This window comes from Bos javanicus, chromosome 6 (genome assembly GCF_032452875.1).
Source record: "Bos javanicus breed banteng chromosome 6, ARS-OSU_banteng_1.0, whole genome shotgun sequence".
Taxonomy (NCBI): Eukaryota; Metazoa; Chordata; class Mammalia; order Artiodactyla; family Bovidae; genus Bos; species Bos javanicus.
The window spans coordinates 81,227,726-81,247,679 of NC_083873.1; the positions used below are offsets into that span (position 1 = coordinate 81,227,726).

Below are 19,954 nucleotides of genomic sequence, written 5' to 3' on the forward strand. Positions count from 1 at the left end.
TCAGCTTTAGAAACTTAAGTGCATCTTTAGTTTCTACCTGTTTATTCCTTTATCAATAGTTTACTTGGTCGTGGATTCACAAAAGAGAAAGAGGAATGATTATTGCCTTTAGATTTCAACAACTATTATGGCAAAAGAACAACTCAGGGAAGAGGAAGGAAATCAAGAAACTATAGGGAATGTGAAGCATACACTTCCAATTTTATGCCCTCAAACTTTAAAATAAATTTTATGTGACAGTGTTAGACTTTTGTCATAGGTTTTCTAAAATTATAAGGTATATATACATACTACTTGCTGATACTTCCAAATAGAATAGGTATTATGCAGAGTTACTGGCCATGATAATTGTTTTTCCCTATAGTACACTGCAGTCACTACTGAAGGTTAACAGCTTCATCATTTGGGACACTTTGAAAACGTTCTGTGACTTTATCTTTCAATGCTGTGAAGCCTAGTGAAGCTGATGCTAGATTACATTGCAGTATTCCGGCAGCGTGAACTATTTGGCAGCAACTGAACACACAGAAAACACTCCCTATACACGTCTGGCCTTCATAATCATGACTGCAAATCAACTGTCATGGATTTATACCTAAAATTGTAAAATGCTTCTCTACAAATTGGATAGCTGCAGTTGCTAAAATTAAAATGAAAAAGGAAGAAAGGACATTTTTTATTCTGTTAGTCCCACCTTTTCAAAATATTTGATTTCATACTCCAGGATGATTCCATTGGGACGATCTGGCTCTTGCCAAGACAAGGAGATGCTGTTCTTAGCAATCTTCCCCTTTTTCACATTGGTGACTGGAGAGGGGGCTGAAAAATGGACAGTAGCATGATTAACAGAGCCTTAAAATTACACCTGTCTATCATGTATATTGGCACACTTGAATGTAATATAATAAATATACCAAGCACTTAACTTTGCATTTTACCTGGAAACAGTTATTGTTTATATACAAGGTTTTATAGATTTAGAAGTGTTTTTAAAATATAAATCAACTGAGAGAGAAATTTCTATAATAAAATTATAGTCACACAGAATCTTAAGTCCAAATTTTCTCTATAAAGTTTATATACATAAAATATCTTCTTTTTATAGAATAAAGATGTTCTTAATGATCTTATGTCTATTCTAAGATTCATGGACTCAACATATTCCATGACACTAACACATACATGGTTATCCCTATTACCAAATTTTTATAACATTAAGACTTTTATAATTTCTTATTTTTGAAATCATATGAGTCCTATAGTCACTGAAATTTCATATATTAAATATAGTGGAGGTCTTTCTTAAAACTATGCTTAAATATGTGTAGTATATATAAAACAATAGCAAATAAAAGAAGCATTCCCTTCATATCCATTTTCCCCAAATATTTCATTAGAAATCACGATTGCTTATGATGTTCATGGTTATTTGTCAGTGTGTATTAAATGACTATTTATCTGATAAAAATAGAAAAAAAAATGCTACTTTCTGAGTATTTTGAACTCCCACACATTTGAATATTTGACTTGGCATCCATTTTTTATCAGTCTGATGAGATTTGTATAGACTCTGGGTTTGACACCATAAAGAAGTGCTGACATAATTTTCTTGATGTAGATAACCTTTATTTTTGTAGCTTTCAGATTTTATAGAAGACAAAGCAAAAGATTATCATGGGCATGCAGGTTCTTTACCACTAGTGCCACCTGGGAGGCCCATATATATATCTATATGCACACACACACATCATGAGTGTATGTAAGTGCAGAGACAGATAAAGAATACATAATATACACATTTTATATATTTATAATGTATATGTAATAAGATGGAAAAGATGTCAGCTAAAGTGAGTAGTGTATAACCACTATGTGATAGCCCTGTGGTAGTGTATAGCCTTATGTGAACAATATTATATATCTACTGAGATTAAAATTTATATATATATATATATAGATAGATAGATATACGTTGGGCTTCCCTTGTGTCTCAGATGGTAAAGAATCTGCATGCAATGCAGGAGGATTCAGGTTTGATTCCTGGGTTGGGATGATATCCTGGAGAAGGAAATGGCAACCCACTCCAGTATTCTTGCCTGGAGAATTCCATGGACAGAGGAGCCTGGTGGGCTACATACAGTCCATGGGGTCACAAAGAGTCAAACACCACTGAGCAGCTAACAAAAAGAAATAACAATATACATGTTATATTGTTGTTGTTGTTTTAGTCTCTAAGTTGTGTCCAATTCTTTGTGACCCCATGGACTACAGCCCATCAGGCCCCTCTGACCACGGGATTTCCCAAACAAGAATACTGCAGTGGGTCGCCATTTCCTTCTCAAAGGGATCTTCTCCACTCAGGCAGCAGACTCTGGTCTCCTCTGTCTCCTGCAATGGCAGACAGATTATTCACTGCTGAGCTACCAGGGAAGCCCTATATGTTATATACATATACATATGTATGCATAGAATTTCTATTTTAATTTCCAGTAGTATTCAGTCAAAATAATGGACTGTAATTTGTCATGTTTAATTATCTTTTCCACTCCTTGGAAAGTGTAATCAAATCACAGGCATCATTTTGAGCAACAGACAGCAAGAACAAAGTTTAGAACTATTTTGCAGGGCTCCATGCTAGTGTAAAAAGGGGATGGGAAGAGGTCATCATTTAAAAACAGAAGTGAGATCACGTCATTCCTCTGCACCTCTGTATCTCACTGCAGAGTAAAACCCAAATGTGGAAATACACATAAGCATCAGTACCACCTGGCTCTCTGCATTTTCTTTGACCTCACCACCTCTTGCTACTTCTTCAATAGCTCCGACCCAGGCTGGTTGCCCCAGGCACTTCTGACACACTCCTACATAGTGTTAGCTGCTCGGTTGTGTCCAACCCTATGGACTGTAGCCCAACAAGCTCCTCTTTCCATGGAATTCTCCAGGCAAGAATACTGGAGTGGGTTGCAATTTCCTTCTCTAGGCTGGCTGCCCCAGGCACTTCTGACACACTCCTGCCTAAGGATTTTCCATCTGCATCCTTACTCAGAGGTGCTCCTCACTCTGACTCCAGAGCTCGCTCCCTCTTCTGGATTTCTCACTGAGACCTTTCCTGTTTGCTCTCTCCCTTAGCCCCCCTTATCTTGCCACATTCTCTGATCTTCACAATTTTTCTTCTATTACTTGCACTTCTACCATCTGATATTCACATCTTATTTCTATATGAATTCTTCCTTATTCCTACTTGTTTTTTTCAATCCTCTCAAGTAGAGTATAATTTTTATGAGGGCAGTGATATTGTTATTCTCATTTGTTGCTGAATCCTAGCTCTAGAACAGCACCTGGACAGAGGACGGTCCAATACATATGTATGGAGTAAATGAGTGGTGGTAAAAAATCAAATACAGAGGAACCTTTTATTTTTTATTATGTATTTTATCAGCAAACTTATCTATTAAAAGTGACATGTCTTTCAATAAAATTAAAAGAGAAACAACTATCTGTAAGAGCAAAGTCTGGTAACTGTCTAGTGTCTTATAAACCCATAGGTTATAATGACTTTGATCCTATAATATGTAATTTTATTCTTTTAATCATAGGGCTTTGTGGTGTTCAGATTCAGAGAATGTATAGTTTCAGCTTTATCTTCTATCCTTTTTTTAAAAAAATATTTTTAATTGAGGCTAATCGTTTTACAGAATTTTGTTGTTTTTCTGTCAAACATTAATAAGAATCAGTCTTAGGTTTATATATGTCCCCTCCCTCTGTTCAGCTCCACAAATTTTCTGGACTCTGGTGGCTTGGACAGTAAAGAATCTTGTCTCCAGCACAGGAGATCTGAGTTGGGAAGATCCCCCTGGAGAAGGAAATGGCTACCCTGGATGACTCCATGGACAGAAGATCTGGTGGGCTATAGTCCAGGGGTTCACAAAGAGTCAGAGACAACTGAGCAACTTTCATTTTGGGCATTCCCTGCTGGCTCAGATGGTAAAGAATCTGCCCAAAATGCAGGACACCTGAGTTTGATCCTGGGTCTGGAAGATCCCCTGGAGAAGGAAATGACAACCCACTCCAGTATCTTGCCTGGACTTTTCAAGTGGCACGAGTGGTAAAGAACCCTCTTGCCAATGCAGAAGATGCAAAAGACATGGGTTCAATCCCTGGGTTGGGAAGATCACCTAGAGTACGAAATGGCAATCCACTTCTAGTATTGTTGCCTGGAAAATTCCATGTACAGAGGAGCCTGGTGGGCTACAGTCCATGGGGTCAGAAAGAATCAGATAGGACTGAGCTACTGAGCACATATACACACTACAGAACACAAAGTGTGTGTACAAATCCAAAATTGTTTAAAAGTACTTTTGAAATTGAATTTTATTTCGGTTCAGTTCAGTCGCTCAGTTGTGTCCGATTCTTTGCAACCCCAAGAATCGCAGCACGCCAGGCCTCCCTGTCCATCACCAACTCCCAGAGTTCACTCAAACTCTTGCCCACTGAGTTGGTGATGCCATCCAGCCATCTCATCCTCTGTCGTCCCCTTCTCCTCCTGCCCCCAATCCCTCCCAGCATCAGAGTCTTTTCCAATGAGTCAACTCTTCATATGAGGTGGCCAAAGTACTGGAGTTTCAGCTTTAGCATCATTCCTTCCAAAGACATCCCAGGGCTGATCTCCTTCAGAATGGACTGGTTGGATCTCCTTGCAGTCCAAGGGACTCTCAAGAGTCTTCTCCAACACCACAGTTCAAAAGCATCAATTCTTCGGCGCTCAGCTTTCTTCACAGTCCAACTCTCACATCCATACATAACCACTGGAAAAACTATAGCCTTGACTAGATGGACCTTTGTTGGCAAACTTTCATGTAAATCCTTTACTTGACTGGTGGGTCTCACAGTCACATTCTGGAATAAGTTCAAAGTCCCTATTGATTCCCTCATGAGGGAAAAGTCATGCCATCTTCGGTACTATGGACAAATCATCCAGAATACAGGGAAAGAAGGAAGAGCAAACTATAGGCCCCCTAGTTCATCATAGTGTTTGCAGCAAAGCAGCAAATTTACTGACGTAGAAACAGGAAGAGAGAATTCAGGAGGATAACAGAATTTTTTTTAATATACTTTGTTTGATAGTGTGTATCTTTATGAATCACATAAACTACACTCACTGTCCCATTACCACTATATATGTGTTGCATTATACTTTAATAAAGATCTAAAGACTGTCTTTGAAGTTCTTCACTCATTTCACCACATTGCAGACATTCTTATTTCGATTGATGTAGTTTTTATAGATAGGTTTTAGTTTTCACTTAATTAACTGATGGTGTTGCCAACACTCTATTCAAAACTGCATTTAATATGTATGCTCCATGAAGGCAGGGATTAATTTGATATAGTTCACTGCTATATTGCCAGCGCCAGAAAATTAATTGGCATATAGATATTTCAGAAATATTTGTTGAATGGATACATGCATGAATGAATGAGAAATACATACATCATCAAGTATCATTCAAAACCAAGTTTATCTCATTTTACATGCATATACTAGGATCCTATTATTTGGGAAATTGAGTTTTATTTAAAATAATCCATTCTTCAATAAAATAAATAACCATTTCAAAGTGAAGCTATCAAATAGATATCAACATAGACATAATCATCCCGAAATGAAATTCTTTGTTATTTACTTACATCCATCGAAATTAAGCATAAACCATATGGATTTCAAAGACTGTTTGATTTAATAAACATTGTTTTCCATACTTGGTTGTCTCAGAGGCTAACGAGTGCCCTTTAAATCATGGTTCAGAATGGAAGAAGAGGAGACCACTTCTCAGCTCAGAGTCATTCAAGAATAACCTGCTCAGTGAAGAGATGACCTCTTCCTCATTTGGGTAAAGCTGATCAAAGTGGGGACACTGACAGCTCCTGGGACATAATGATGATGTGCAAATTGTAAATGGCAGCACTCTCACCGTATTGTGAAGTATTTTAGAGATAATATGTATATTAAAATAACTGTAACAAGATTTGTCAGCATCAGGACATGTTTATTTCATTTATCTCCCTTACCAGTTGTTCATTCTTTATCCACTCGACCTTTTATTAAGTAAAGCCTGGAACAAACTGGGAATGATGGCACAGAGCATTACCTGTAAAACTTCCTGCTGCTGCTGCTAAGTTGCTTCAGTCATGTCCGACTCTGTGCAACCCCACAGACGGCCTCTTACCGGGCCCCTCTGTCCCTGGGATTCTCCAGGCAAGAACACTGGAGTGGGTTGCCATTTCCTTCTCCAATGCATGAAACTGAAAAGTGAAAGTGAAGTCGCTCAGTCGTGTCCAACTCTTAGCAACCCCACAGACTGCAGCCTACCAGCTCCGCCATCCATGGGATTTTCCAGGCAAGAGTACTGGAGTGGGGTGCCATTGCTGGATGATGTTAAATCATAAATATTACCATACTAGGGCTTTTCTGGTGTCTCAGACAGTAAACAATCTGTCTGTAATGCAGGAGACCTGGGTTCGATACCTGGTTTGGGAAGATCCCCCAGAGGAGGGGATGGCAACCCTCTTGTATTCTTGCCTGGAGAATGCCCATGGAGAGAGGAGCTTGGCAGGCTACAGTCCATGGGGTCGCAAAGAGTCGTTCACGACTGAGTGACTAAGCACAGCACAGCACAGTGTAAGAAGAACAAAAATACCAGAGAAATAAAGTTGACTAGAACAAAATAATTTGCATAGCTTCTAAGTTTCACCTTACGGATATGTGGAAACATTCCAAATTGCTTCTTAGTATTCTAGCTTACATATTGGAAGTGAACTTTGAATATCAGTATAATAAGCAAGATGTTTATCCTTTAGACAGTAACATTTCCCTAATTCACCTAATTGAATTTAAAAAACTTAAATCAAGAATGATTTTATATTTATAGAAAGATTATTAAGGTAGGATAGAGAGATTCCATGTATCCCACACCTAATGTCTTCTATTTTCATTTTAGGATGTTTTAGAAACATCCTAAAAAACAGTGGATGTATGCATATGTATAACTGATTCACTCTGCTGTATAACAGAAACACTACATTGTAAATTAGCCATAACCCATAAACATTTTAAAAAAAGAAACAACTTACAACAGTATAGTAGATCTACCACAATTGATTAACCAATATTGATACATTATTATTAAAGTTCATATTTTATTCCAATTTCCTTAGGTATACTTATTATTCTTTTTCTTTCCCAGGATCCCACTCAGCACACCATATTACATTTAGTCATCACGTTTCCTCAGGCTCCTCTGGGCTATAATAGTTTCTCAAACTGCTTGATCTGATGACTTCGACATTGCTGAGGCACATCGGTCAGGTATTTTGTAAAGTATCTCTCAGCTGGGATTAACATGATGTTTTTCTCATGATTAGATCTGAGATATAAGTTATTTTTGGAGGAAGGTACAGAGGTAAAGTGCTTTTTCCACATTGTGTCAAGGGTACAGGCATAACTCATCTATATTAGGTTAACTTTGATCACCTGACAGAGGTAGCATTAGATTTCTTCACAGTAAAGTTATTCTTTTCCCAGTTTTCCATACACGTGGAAGAAAGTGACTATGTGCAGCCCACAGTTAAGGAAGGTGGATCAATGGTTTGTCTCCTTGAGGGTGGAGTACCTGCCCAAATTATTATCTATTCAACCCTATGTGTTTGCTTCATCATTTATTTATATTCTTGTGGAGTACAGACACATGGGTTTTTTTTTTAATACTTTACTTATAATCTAATACTTTATTTTTTATTCAAATTGCTAAAGTTTTGGTCACTGATTACTCTTTCAGTTAGCAGATTCTATGTCTTTTTGACATACCTCTATCATTATGGGTTTTCTGTCTGTATTCTTCATCACTTTCTTACCTCTTGGCACTGCAAGACCAGATGCTTCAGGCTCATCTTATTTCATTTACTGTCCTCAATCCTAGAATAAATCATTTCTCCTAGGAACACTGGTTTCCTACATTGGAGAATTCTACTGGACACCAAGGTCTGGATTATAAGTGTGCTCCTTGCTACTGGGGTTTTGTTTCTTGGCCCTCTCAGATGACAAAGCCAGGAAAGAAATGCATGTATGTTAACCTGTGTATATCTATGAACATTTCTAAATGTAGCTATTGTTATTTGTGTATATACATATATATAAAAAGATATATGTGTATATATATATATATATATAGAGAGAGAGAGAGGGAGCTAAACATGAATATACAGTGATGCCACTAACTAATCAGCTATCACACAGGTTATTCTAGCCTCTTTAACTTATCTGTAATCTCCAACTTCAACAGTGGCTCCCACCATCCACCACCAATTTACTTTATTTTCAGTATGTATTTCTAATGATTAAAGAATTGCCAATCTGTGTGTTTGACTTACTGATACTTACATAAATGTAGAAATCTTTAACATCTCAGTGGCACAAGCAATGATAAAACAAAAGTCTGCTATCTGTTATGCAAAAGAGCATGTCATCCTAACTTTTCAAATACAGAACCTAGTTTAGTGTTCTCAGATAGGAAAGGGTGCCATGGTATAGACAGCTTTGAAATCAAGCAGAATTGGCTTCAAATTCCTTGGCAATCAGCCGTTTCATAGCTGAGTGACCTTGTTTAAGTAACCTAACAACTATGAACGTTTATTCTATCTTTAAAATTGGAACACTGATACAGACTTTTTACCAGGCTGCAATCTGATTCTGTATAACGGTATCAGGTACATTGTGTGTATGCCTGCTAAGTGGATTCAGTCGTATTCGACTCTGTGGGACCCTGTGGACTGTAGCCCGCCAAGCTCCTCTGCCCTTGGGATTATCCAGGCAAGAATACTGGAGTGGGCTGCCATGTCCTCCTCCAGGGGATTTTCCCAACCCAAGGCTCCTGGGTATCTCCTGCATCTCCTGCTGAGCCACCTGGAAAGTCCCAAGTATTGGTTACTTGTATTCCTTTTTTTTAAAATAATACATCTCTATGCATTTGACCTATTCACATAAAATTTTATCTTAAAGCATTGAGAAAGATAAATAAGATAATATGGATGAGTACTGGAAAAACCCCTGATGCTGGGAAAGATTTAAGGCATGAGGAGAAGGGGATGACAGAGGACGAGATGGTTGGATGGCATCTCCAACTCGATGGACACGAGTTTGAGCAAGCTCCGGGAGTTGGTGATGGACAGGGAAGCCTGGCATGCTGCAGTCCATAGGATTACAAAGAGTCGGACACGACTGAGTGACTGAACTGAACTGATGGATATATTTTCAGTCTGTGATAGTCCACAAAAATGTTAAAAGTTCTTCAGATGGAGCTTCTTTTACTTGCCTCCAAAAGTCCCTCCACACAAGTCATGTGTTCATATACACACAAGCTTTAAAAAACATGCATCTTACAATTAATTCCATTGGCAAATTCTGGCCAATGGATATCAAAGTTAATATCTGCTGGCTGAAACCTACCACTCCTCTCTTCCACACACAGTTCATCATATTTAGGTGATTCTTTTTATCCAGATGAGTCTGGGAAAGATTTTCTTAAAAACAAAGATTATTAGTCTTCACTCCAAGAAATTCTGACTCAGGAGATAAGACTGGGGCCAAGGATTCTGTTTTCAATGAACAATTTAACTGAACCATTTTTTCAGTAATTTTGGGACGTATTAAAGGAAACCATACTGGAATCAGTTCTTGTAACAAAATTATATAAACTTGGAAACCTTAGGCTAGAAGCTGGATCAGTGTTGTTTTGTGAACTGTTGCCTTCTTAAACCTTTGCTCACTCTTATTACCTTGCTATCTTGATGTCTTATACAATATTTGCCTTTTTTCATTTGTGTACTGTTTCTTAATAGGTTGGGAAAATATAAAAAGAAACAGTCTATTAATACTTTGTAAATTGATGTGTTTGTACATTCATATGTAATCTGTTTTAGTCCAACCAGACTATAATCTCTATAAAATCTGAAAATTCTTGTGCTCTTTTTCAGTACTGTCTGCTAGTTTTTCGAACAATTTCTGGATGATACTATGAACATGCAAATATTGATAAATAAAGAGGTGAATAAACAATTACTCATTCTATTACAATAGATTCGTTTGCATTTTTTAGAGTTTTACACAAATGACATTAACAATATGTATTTTTTTTTTTGGTTGGATTAATAAGAGACATGAGTAAACGTGTTGGGAAGAAATGGATATAAGCACTTGTCTTATTTGCACTAACGTTTCCCAAGTATGTGATATGCAAAATCTTACCAAATTGTACACTTTATGTGAAGTTTATTATATATCAGTTATACACCAATAAGGGCTTCCTAGGTGGCACTAGTGGTAAAGAACCCACCTGCCAATGCAGGAGACTAAGAGATATGGCTCCATCCCTTAGGTTGGGATGATTCCCTGGAAGAGGGCATGGCAACCCACTCTAGTATTCTTGCCTGGAGTATCCCATGGACAGAGGAGCCTGGCATATTATGTTACATAGGATTTCTTTAGTCTCAAAGAGTCAAACATGACTGAAGCCACTTAGCACACATGCAACAAACACATTAAAGAATATGTACATGTGTGTGTTTGAAATGAAAGGTATATGTGCCCAATGACCCTCTAAAACATCTATCAAAATGTGAATTAGTTAGAAAAGGGTAATAAACCATTCCAAAAGTAATAATTTTGGGGAATATTTCAATCTATATTATAGATAAAAATCTATTTTCATAATCTATTTTTACATAATTCATATTTAGTGGCTTTGATAAATACTCTATATGGATAATTACTTCCTTGCTGTTTATACAGACTGAAATAAATATAAAAATTAATTACTACAATCCTAGTTACAGACTTGATATTTTTGTCTTTGTATTGTATTGACAGTCTGAAATTGTCAAAATGGAAAAGTGGGCAGATATTTTAAAAGTATATACATGGCCATTGAGTATTATATCACATATTTCATATTCTATGTATTATATAAATTATATTAATGTATATGTATACATTTATTCTGTACTTCATATATATTTAGTGCTATATTTACTTGTCATCTGATACCACCAGACCAAGAGAAATAACTAGTGTATTCTCACCACACCTGGTATACATGGTCTCTTCCAAAGAAAAGGTTGAGGTTTCTTGCTCAAAATAAAATTTCAATCCGCTCATTCAAACAAAACCTACAATCACTCCATCTTAAAAGCCTGCATATATATTTTGATATATGATCACAGTGAATTTTAGAAATGACCATTCCAAAAAAACCTAGCTTTAAATGTCAGGAGTTCTAGGGAAACAATACCCTTTTTAATAAAAAGTACCTATGACGTGAAATGTCCCATTAGGTATAGTTTGCTCTTTTTAAAAGACTTGAAAATTATAAGATACTGAAAATTAATTGTTTTCAGTGGGAAATAAAAGCAACTTAATTGCAAAGAAGTAATTTTGATGTAATCTGACTTAATAGTATTAACCATATGCTTCAAATACCGTTCTGAAGTCATATGCTCAATGATGCTAATTAGAAAAGAAAATGGCAACAATAAAAATAAAGAACTATATCACTGGCATTTATAGTCAACATTTTTCTGAAACAATCATGCAGATTACAAAACAAATATTAAATGTAACAATGTGTAAAATGACACATGCCTCTTTATGAATTAATCCCACACCAAATAAACTCTTATAGAATCTGTTTTCCATTTATTACTTCTTATTACCTTATAATAGAATTTTTAGTACACAAAATGGTATTATTATCAATGGCTATTTAATCTTAACCACAGTATCCACTTAATGAGAAACAGAATTTAAATAATTTTTACAGTATCCTTTCAAAATAAAGTGGGGTTATATATAGCAAGTGACATGGCACAGCTGGAAAACTTTAATCAACACCATATTCTTAATATACATTATATCCAAGGGAATATAGTCCCATGTATAATTTTCAATATCATTTATCAATATTACACCTCAAATATAGGATATGGCCATTAGTTTTATAAGTAGATAAAAAGTTATTAGGTCAATAAAAAAGTCTCATAATTCATGTCTTTTTTATAAGAGGAAAATTAATTTCTTATAAATCCAGATTATGTAAAGTCTTGTTAACCACAAAATAAGACACAGATAGATATAAAATGATTAAGTGGTAACTTTAATTCAATTCCTAATTACTTCAAGGTTTTTATAATATAAACAAATCGTATCTAGCACTTTGAAAAGTAATATAAACACATCATAAATATAAAAAAACTATTTTTTTCTTTCTACTTCCTATTGGTCTCAATTGTATTTATTAATAGTCATATAAAAATAGGGATTATTTATTTCAACAAAGATCATGATAGTAAGCTATTTACCTATTGACTATTTAAAGAACCAGATTAGATTTGTTATAACATTAAAGTTCAAGGCCATCACATCTTCTTTCTTAAATATATTCTCTCTGGGGCCATTTGACAAGATTCTTTTATTAATAAAATCTGAAGTTGTGCCTGTAGAAATAAGATATTAAACTTTATGGCTACAAAATAACCAGAGAGACTTGAGTAGTGCTTATCAGCTGGCCTCATATACATCACAATTACAGTATCTTTTAATAGCATAATTGGTAGCAGCAACATGACAGGCATTGAGTAAATATAAGATTAATGATTAAAGCTACTCAGCCTTTTAAAGTCCAGACAAAATCCAAATCAAGATATTCTGTTCCAAGTTAGTAACATTATCAGATACTCAATTCTTCAGCTCTTACCATGGGACAAATTTTAGTGACTCCAATCACATATTCTCCAAGTGGTGAGAAATCTCAGCTAATACTGAAGCTGCATGTGAGGTCATTTTTTTTTTTTTTTTGAGTGACCATACGGAGAAATTTTTAAACCCACCTCTTCCTGTTCTCTTTTCCTAATTACTGAAAAACTAATATGTCAGAGACTAGTGATGTGGCTGTTGCATTCAACAGCCCCACATGTTAGGTGAGTGATCATAAAATTGAAAATAGTTACAACAGACATAGAAAGTTAGACCATTCCTCTGAGAATTTATTTATCTGCCTCCAAACTATATAACTATACAATCTCAGAAAGGACAGAATGATCTCTGTTTATTTCCAAGGCAAACCATTCAATGTCACAGTAATCCAAGTCTATGCCCCAACCAGTAATGCTGAAGAAGCTGAAGTTGAACAGTTCTACAAAGACCTACAAGACCTTCTAGAACTAACACCTGAAATAGATTTTCTTTTCATTACAGGGGACTAGAATGCAAAAGTAGGAAGTCAAGAAATACATGGAGTAACAGGCAAATCTGGACTTGGAGTACAGAATGAAGCAGGGTGAAGGCTAATAGAGTTTTGCCAAGAGAACACACTGGCCATAGCAAACACCCTCTTCCAACAACACAAGAGAAGACTCTATACATGGACATCACCTGGTTAATACCGAAATCAGATTGATTATATTCTTTTCAGCCAAAGATGGAGAAGCTCTATACAGTCAGGAAAAACAAGACCATGAGCTGACTGTGCCAAATTAAGACCTAAACTGAAGAAAATAGGGAAAACCACTAGACCATTCAGGTATGACCTAAATAAAATTCCTTATGATTGTACAGTAGAAGTGAGAAATAAATTCAAGGGATTAGATCTGATAGACAAAGTGCCTGAAGAACTACAGTTGGAGGTTCGTGACATTCTACAGGAGGCAGTGATCAAGACCATCCCCAAGAAAAAGAAATGCATAAAAGCAAAATGGTTGTCTGAGGAGGGCTTACAAATAATCTGTGAAGAGAAGCAAAAGGAATGATTTCTACTTTTTTTTAATTTACCAAGGCTAGATTTATGGCCCAGGATTTGATAGATCCTGGAGAAGGTTCCATGTGCACTTGAGAAAAAAGTGAAATTCATTGTTTTGGGATGAAATGTCCTATAGATATCAATTAGGTCTAACTGGTCTATTGTATCATTTAAAGTTTGTGTTTCCTTGTTAATTTTCAGTTTAGTTGATCTGTCCATAGGTGTGAGTGGGGTATTAATGTCTCCCACTATTATTGTGTTATTGTTAATTTCTCCTTTCATACTTGTTAGCATTTGTCTTACATATTGTGGTGCTCCCATGTTGGGTGCATATATATTTATAATTGTTATATCTTCTTCTTGGATTGATCCTTTGATCATTATGTAGTGACCATCTTTGTCTCTTTTCACAGCCTTTGTTTTAAAGTCTATTTTATCTGATATGAGTATTGCTACTCCTGCTTTCTTTTGGTCCCTATTTGCATGGAAAATCTTTTTCCAGCCCTTCACTTTCAGTCTGTATGTGTCCCCTGTTTTGGGGTGGGTCTCTTGTAGACAACATATGTAGGGGTCTTGTTTTATACAGAGTGAAGTAAGCCAGAAAGAAAAACACCAATACAGTATACTAACGCATATATATGGAATTTAGAAAGACGGCAACAATAACCCTGTGTACGAGACAGCAAAAGAGACACTGATGTATAGAACAGTCTTATGGACTCTGTTGGAGAGGGAGAGCGTGGGAAGATTTGGGAGAATGGCATTGAAACATGTATAATATCATGTATGAAACGAGTTGCCAGTCCAGGTTCGATGCATGATACTGGATGCTTGGGACTGGTGCACTGGGACGACCCAGAGGGATGGTATGGGGAGGGAGGAGGGAGGAGGGTTCAGGATGGGGAATACATGTATACCATTTCGATATTTGGCAAAACTAATACAATATTGTAAAGTTTAAAAATAAAATTAAAAAAAAAAAAAGAATGAGAAGCAAAAGGCAAAGGAGAAAAGGAAAGATATACCCATTTGAATGCAGAGTTCCAAAGAATAGCAAGGAGAGATAAGAAAGCCTTCCTGAAAAATAAAATAAAATAAGTTAAAAAACCCGTCCTCAGTGATCAATGCAAAAAAATAGAGGAAAACAACAGAATGGGAAAGACTAGAGATCTCTTCAAGAAAATTAGAGATACCAAGGGAACATTTCATGCAAAGATGGGCACAATAAAGGACAGAAATGGTATGGACCTAACAGAAGCAGAAGATATTAAGAAGAGGTGGCAAGAATACACAGAAGACCTACACAAAAAAGATTTTCATGACCCAGACAACCATGATAGTGTGATCATTCAACCTAGAGCCAGACATCCTGGAATGTGAAGTCAAGTGGGCCTTAGAAAGCATCACTATGAACAAAGCTAGTGGAGGTGATGGAATTCCAGTTGAGCTATTCCAAATCCTAAAAGATGATGCTGTGAAAGTATTGCACTCAACATGCCAGTAAATTTGGAAAACTCAGCAGTGGCCACAGGACTGGAAAAGGTCAATTTTCAACCCAATCCCATTCCAAAGAAAGGCAATGCCAAAGAATGTTCAAACTACGGCACAATTGAACTCATTTCACATGCCAGTAAAGTAATGCTCAAAATCCTCCAAGCCAGGCTTCAACAGTATGTGAGCCATGAACTTCCAGATGTTCAAGCTGGATTTAGAAAAGGCAGAGGAACCAGAGATCAAATTGCCAACATCCGCTGGATCATCGAAAAAGGAAGAGAGTTCCAGAAAAACATCTATTTCTGCTTTATTGAATATGCCAAAGCCATTGACTGTAGATTACAAAAAAACTGTGGAAAATCTGAAAGAGACAGGAATACCAGACCACCTGAACTGCCTCTTGAGAAATCTGTATGCAGGTCAGGAAGCACCAGTTAGAACTGGACATGGAACAACAGACTGGTTCCAAATAGGAAAAGGAGTACGTCACTATGCTTATTTAACTTTTATACAGAGTACACCATGAAAAATGCTGGGCTGAATGAAGCACAAGGTGGAATCAAGATTGCTGGGAAAAATGTCAATAACCTCAGTTATGCAGATGATACCACCCTTATAGCAGAAAGTGAAGAATAATTAAAGAGCCTCTTGATGAAAGTGAAAGAAGAGAGTGAAAATGTTGGCTTAAAACTCAACATTCAGAAAATTAAAATCATGGCATCTGTTCCCATCACTTCATGGCAAATACATGGGGAAACAATGGAAACAGTGTCAGACTTTATTTTTGGGGGGCTCCAAAATCACTGCAGATGGTGACTGCAGCCATGAAATTAAAACATGCTTGCTCCTTAGAAGAAAAGTAATGACCATCCTAGACAGCATATTAAAAAGCAGAGACATTACTTTGCCAATAAAGTCTGTCTCATCAAAACTTTGTATGAATGTGAGAGGAGATCCAACCAGTCCATTCTGAAGGAAATCAGCCCTGGGATTTCTTTGGAGGGAATGATGCTAAAGCTGAAACTCCAGTACTCTGGCCACCTCATGTGAAGAGTTGACTCATTAGAAAAGACTCTGTTGCTGGGAGGGATTGGGGGCAAGAGGAGCAGGAGATGACAGAGGATGAGACGGTAGGTTGGCATCACCGGCTGAATGGACATGAGTTTGAGTAGACTCTGAGAGTTGGTGATGGACAGGGAGGCCTGTCAAGCTGCAATCCACAGGGTCACAAAGAGTCAGACATGACTGCATGACTGAACTGAACTGAACTGAAACTATGTAACTGTTGAGTACAGTGAGTGGACTCATTTATCTTTGTATCTTCTGTAACTACAAAAAGAACAAGCACATGCCCAATAAATAAAAATTAATCAAGCAAGAAGTCAATGAAACAGTAAACTGTTACAAGATATTTTTGTAAGTAGTGAAGATGTAATAACATTAAAAACATAATGGAATCTTTGTTTTTCAAGTATATGGGTAAAACTGATAAATGCTATTTTACTTATATGTGAACTTTTATTTAAAAGCTATAAGGTAGTAAACTTGAAAAGAGTCTTCATGACATTACAAGTTTCTATCTATGCACAAAAATGAAATAAGCAAGACCTATGCTTGTGAATACAAAGAGAACTTGGGGTAGGTGAAAATTACTAAGTATTGTGATAAATATAATTTTAATGCACTTTTCAAAGACATAGTTATACAGAGTAGACTATTAAAACATGATGTTTGTAAATTCAGAAAATTATCAGAGATAAAGAAGCAAAACAGGCCAGAGCAATTTGTGATCCAATAAAATCATTCAAAATTACTGGAAGCAAAGTTTATTTGCACCTTTTTATAGTGAATAGCTCTAGTTAATTAGTGGAAACAAAAGTCAGAATATTTCATTTACCCTCGTTGAGAATCATCTTAACTATCCATAGGTTGCTGGGTTGAGTATCCATTTCAATTAAATTCATCATCATTTTCCTTTATTCATTTGTCATTAGTCCATTACTTATTACTTTCTACAAGTGCTATTATACCTGACTGGAACAAATTGTGTCTTATTTTATGAAAAAGTAGGTAAAAATACTAAATAAATTCATGAACTTATATATGTTAAGTATATTTATAATGCATAGCAGAAGTGGCTTCCCTGGTGGTTCAGAGGTAAAGAATCCACTTGTAATGCACAGGAGATGTAGATTCCTGATCAGGAAGATCCCCTGCAGTAGGAAATGGCAACACGCTCATGTATTCTTGCCTGGACATCCCATGGTCAGAGGAGCCTGGCAGGCTACAGTCCACAGGGTTGCAGAGTCGGACACAACTGAGCACACATGCATGCATAAATATGTACATAAGTATATGTAGTGCATCTGTGTTTTAAGTACTAAGACTTCATAAGTAATGGAATTAGAATTTAAAGCCAGATATATGAGTCTAAATATATATCATCTGCTGCTTTTATATATAATAAGGTATTTAGTAAAGTTAATTTTTAAAGTATGCAGTAAAGTGTTAGTCACTCAGTTGGGCATGACTGAGTGACTAACAACAACAACATATACATATCTGTATATAATAATTTTTACTCATTAATTCCCAAGCCTCATATAAAGGTTCTTAAGTATCTAACCTAGAGAAAAATAAAGAAATATTGAGTACAATTTAAGACAAACAGCTTTTTCTTAGTTCATTACTAATACTATAACATTGTTTTCTATAATTTGGCAGGGACTTAAAAAATGTCTTCAATAGTATAAATATGTCCCTTAATCTGTAAAAACAGAATCCAAGTGTTATTTTAAACTCCATGTATTCCCATTGTTTATTTTTTCTTTTGTTGCCATTGCCTGAAGAGATACATCCAAGAAAAGATAGCTTAGATCAGTGTCAAAGAGCATACCACCCATAGTTTCTTCTAGGAGTTATATGGTTTCAATTCCTACCTTTTAAGACTTTAATCCATTTTCAGCTTATTTTTGCATGTTGTGTGACAAGTGGTTTAGTTTCATTCTTTTACATGTAGCTTTTCAATTTTCCCAACATCATTTACTGAAGAGACTGTCTTTTCCCCATTGCAAATTTTTGCTTCCTTTGTTGTTGATTAATTGAACATATGAGCATGGGTTTACTTCTGGGCTCTCTATTCTGTTACACTGATTTATGTGTTTGATTACTATAGCTTTGTAGTACAGTTTAAAATCAGGGAGTATTTTTACCTCCAGGTTTTTCTTTCTCAAGATTGTTTTGGCTACGCGACTAGTAGGCACATGAAAAGATGTTCAACATCACTAATCAGGGAAATGCAAATCAAAACCACAGTGAGATTTCCTCTCATATTGTCAGAATGGCTGCCATCAAAAAGACAAGAAATAGCAGGTGTTGATGAGAATATGTAGAAAAGGGAACACATGTGCAGACTTAGTGGCAATGCAAATCAGTACAGCAGGCATTACAAATATGATGAAGGTCCCTCAAACAACTTAAAAGTAGAACTACCACATAATCCAGCAATTTCAGTTCTGAGTATTTACCTGAAGAGAACAAAAACACTAATTCAAACAGATATATGCACTCAATGTTTATCACAGCATTGTTTACAGTAGCCAAGATATGGACACAACATAAGCGTTCATCAATAAATACACGGATAAAGAAACTGTGATAGATATAGATATATCACAATCATAGAATTGTTGCCTCACATTATGTTGCAACCGTTCTAACAAATTTCAATGCTGAAACCAAAATGTTGACTATTTTTTATATGGCCACAAAGTACTCAATTCAGGGCATGCTCTTCAGGAAGAATTGATGTGACTTTCTCAGCTTCTTCCAGAAAGTGCTCCAAGCAGACACAATGTCTTGGTAAGATAGAGCGATTAAAATAAAGCACACAAAAATATAGATTCCTATATTTCCTCCATTGCATTCCCTGTGTGCAAACTATAGTATATGTGAATACCATTGACAGCCAATGTTACATATAATAACCACATAAAAGAAAGAGCAAATCACTTATAATAACCAAATTCTGACTAACAATTGGTCACAAGTTAAATATACACACCAGGCAATTTCATGAATGTTTTATTAGCACACATTAAAACCCAACTTATTGTCACTGAGAATTTGAGAATTTAAGATTTGTGTAATAGGAGTTTAGGATTGGTACATGATTTTTATCCCCTCGTAGAGGTTTCTCTGCCCAGAGTGGAAGCATTTGCATTGATTAGACTTCACTAACAGGGGCCAAGGATAATATCTGCAGTATTAAGATTAAGAAGCATGGCTTAAAGGCATAATAGTCCTAATGGCATTTATATGGTCTTTTTCATTTTCAAAAGATTATTTTATCAAGTGTAGGAGAAACTAAGAAATCAAAATATTACAGCAGACTACTTCTATTATCCCCTCTGACACTTTTAAAATATTATATAAGCATAGCAATGAAGCACTGGAAGGAAAAAAGTCCATCCTGAACTAACCAGATAAGCTCTGACATAGAGTCATGTGTCTTGAGCACGCCCAATTAAATGCCTGCATTAACAAAAATTACCTATTCTGTAAATTTTTAAATTATTGTTTTTCCAATTTTGGGGTCTTAAAAATTCATTATAATG

At 36.0% G+C, this 19,954-nt stretch overlaps 1 protein-coding gene across 11 annotated transcripts in view; it reads right to left on the reverse strand.

The window, feature by feature from the left end:
• EPHA5 (EPH receptor A5) overlaps positions 1–19,954 on the reverse strand; it is a 415,456-nt gene that overhangs the window by 124,056 nt on the left and 271,446 nt on the right. For all 11 annotated transcript variants that reach the window (XM_061420302.1, XM_061420298.1, XM_061420297.1 and 8 more), the window contains one exon: positions 695–819. In XM_061420302.1, coding sequence (XP_061276286.1) covers positions 695–819 — 125 coding nt within the window. The remainder of the gene's footprint in view (positions 1–694; positions 820–19,954) is intronic.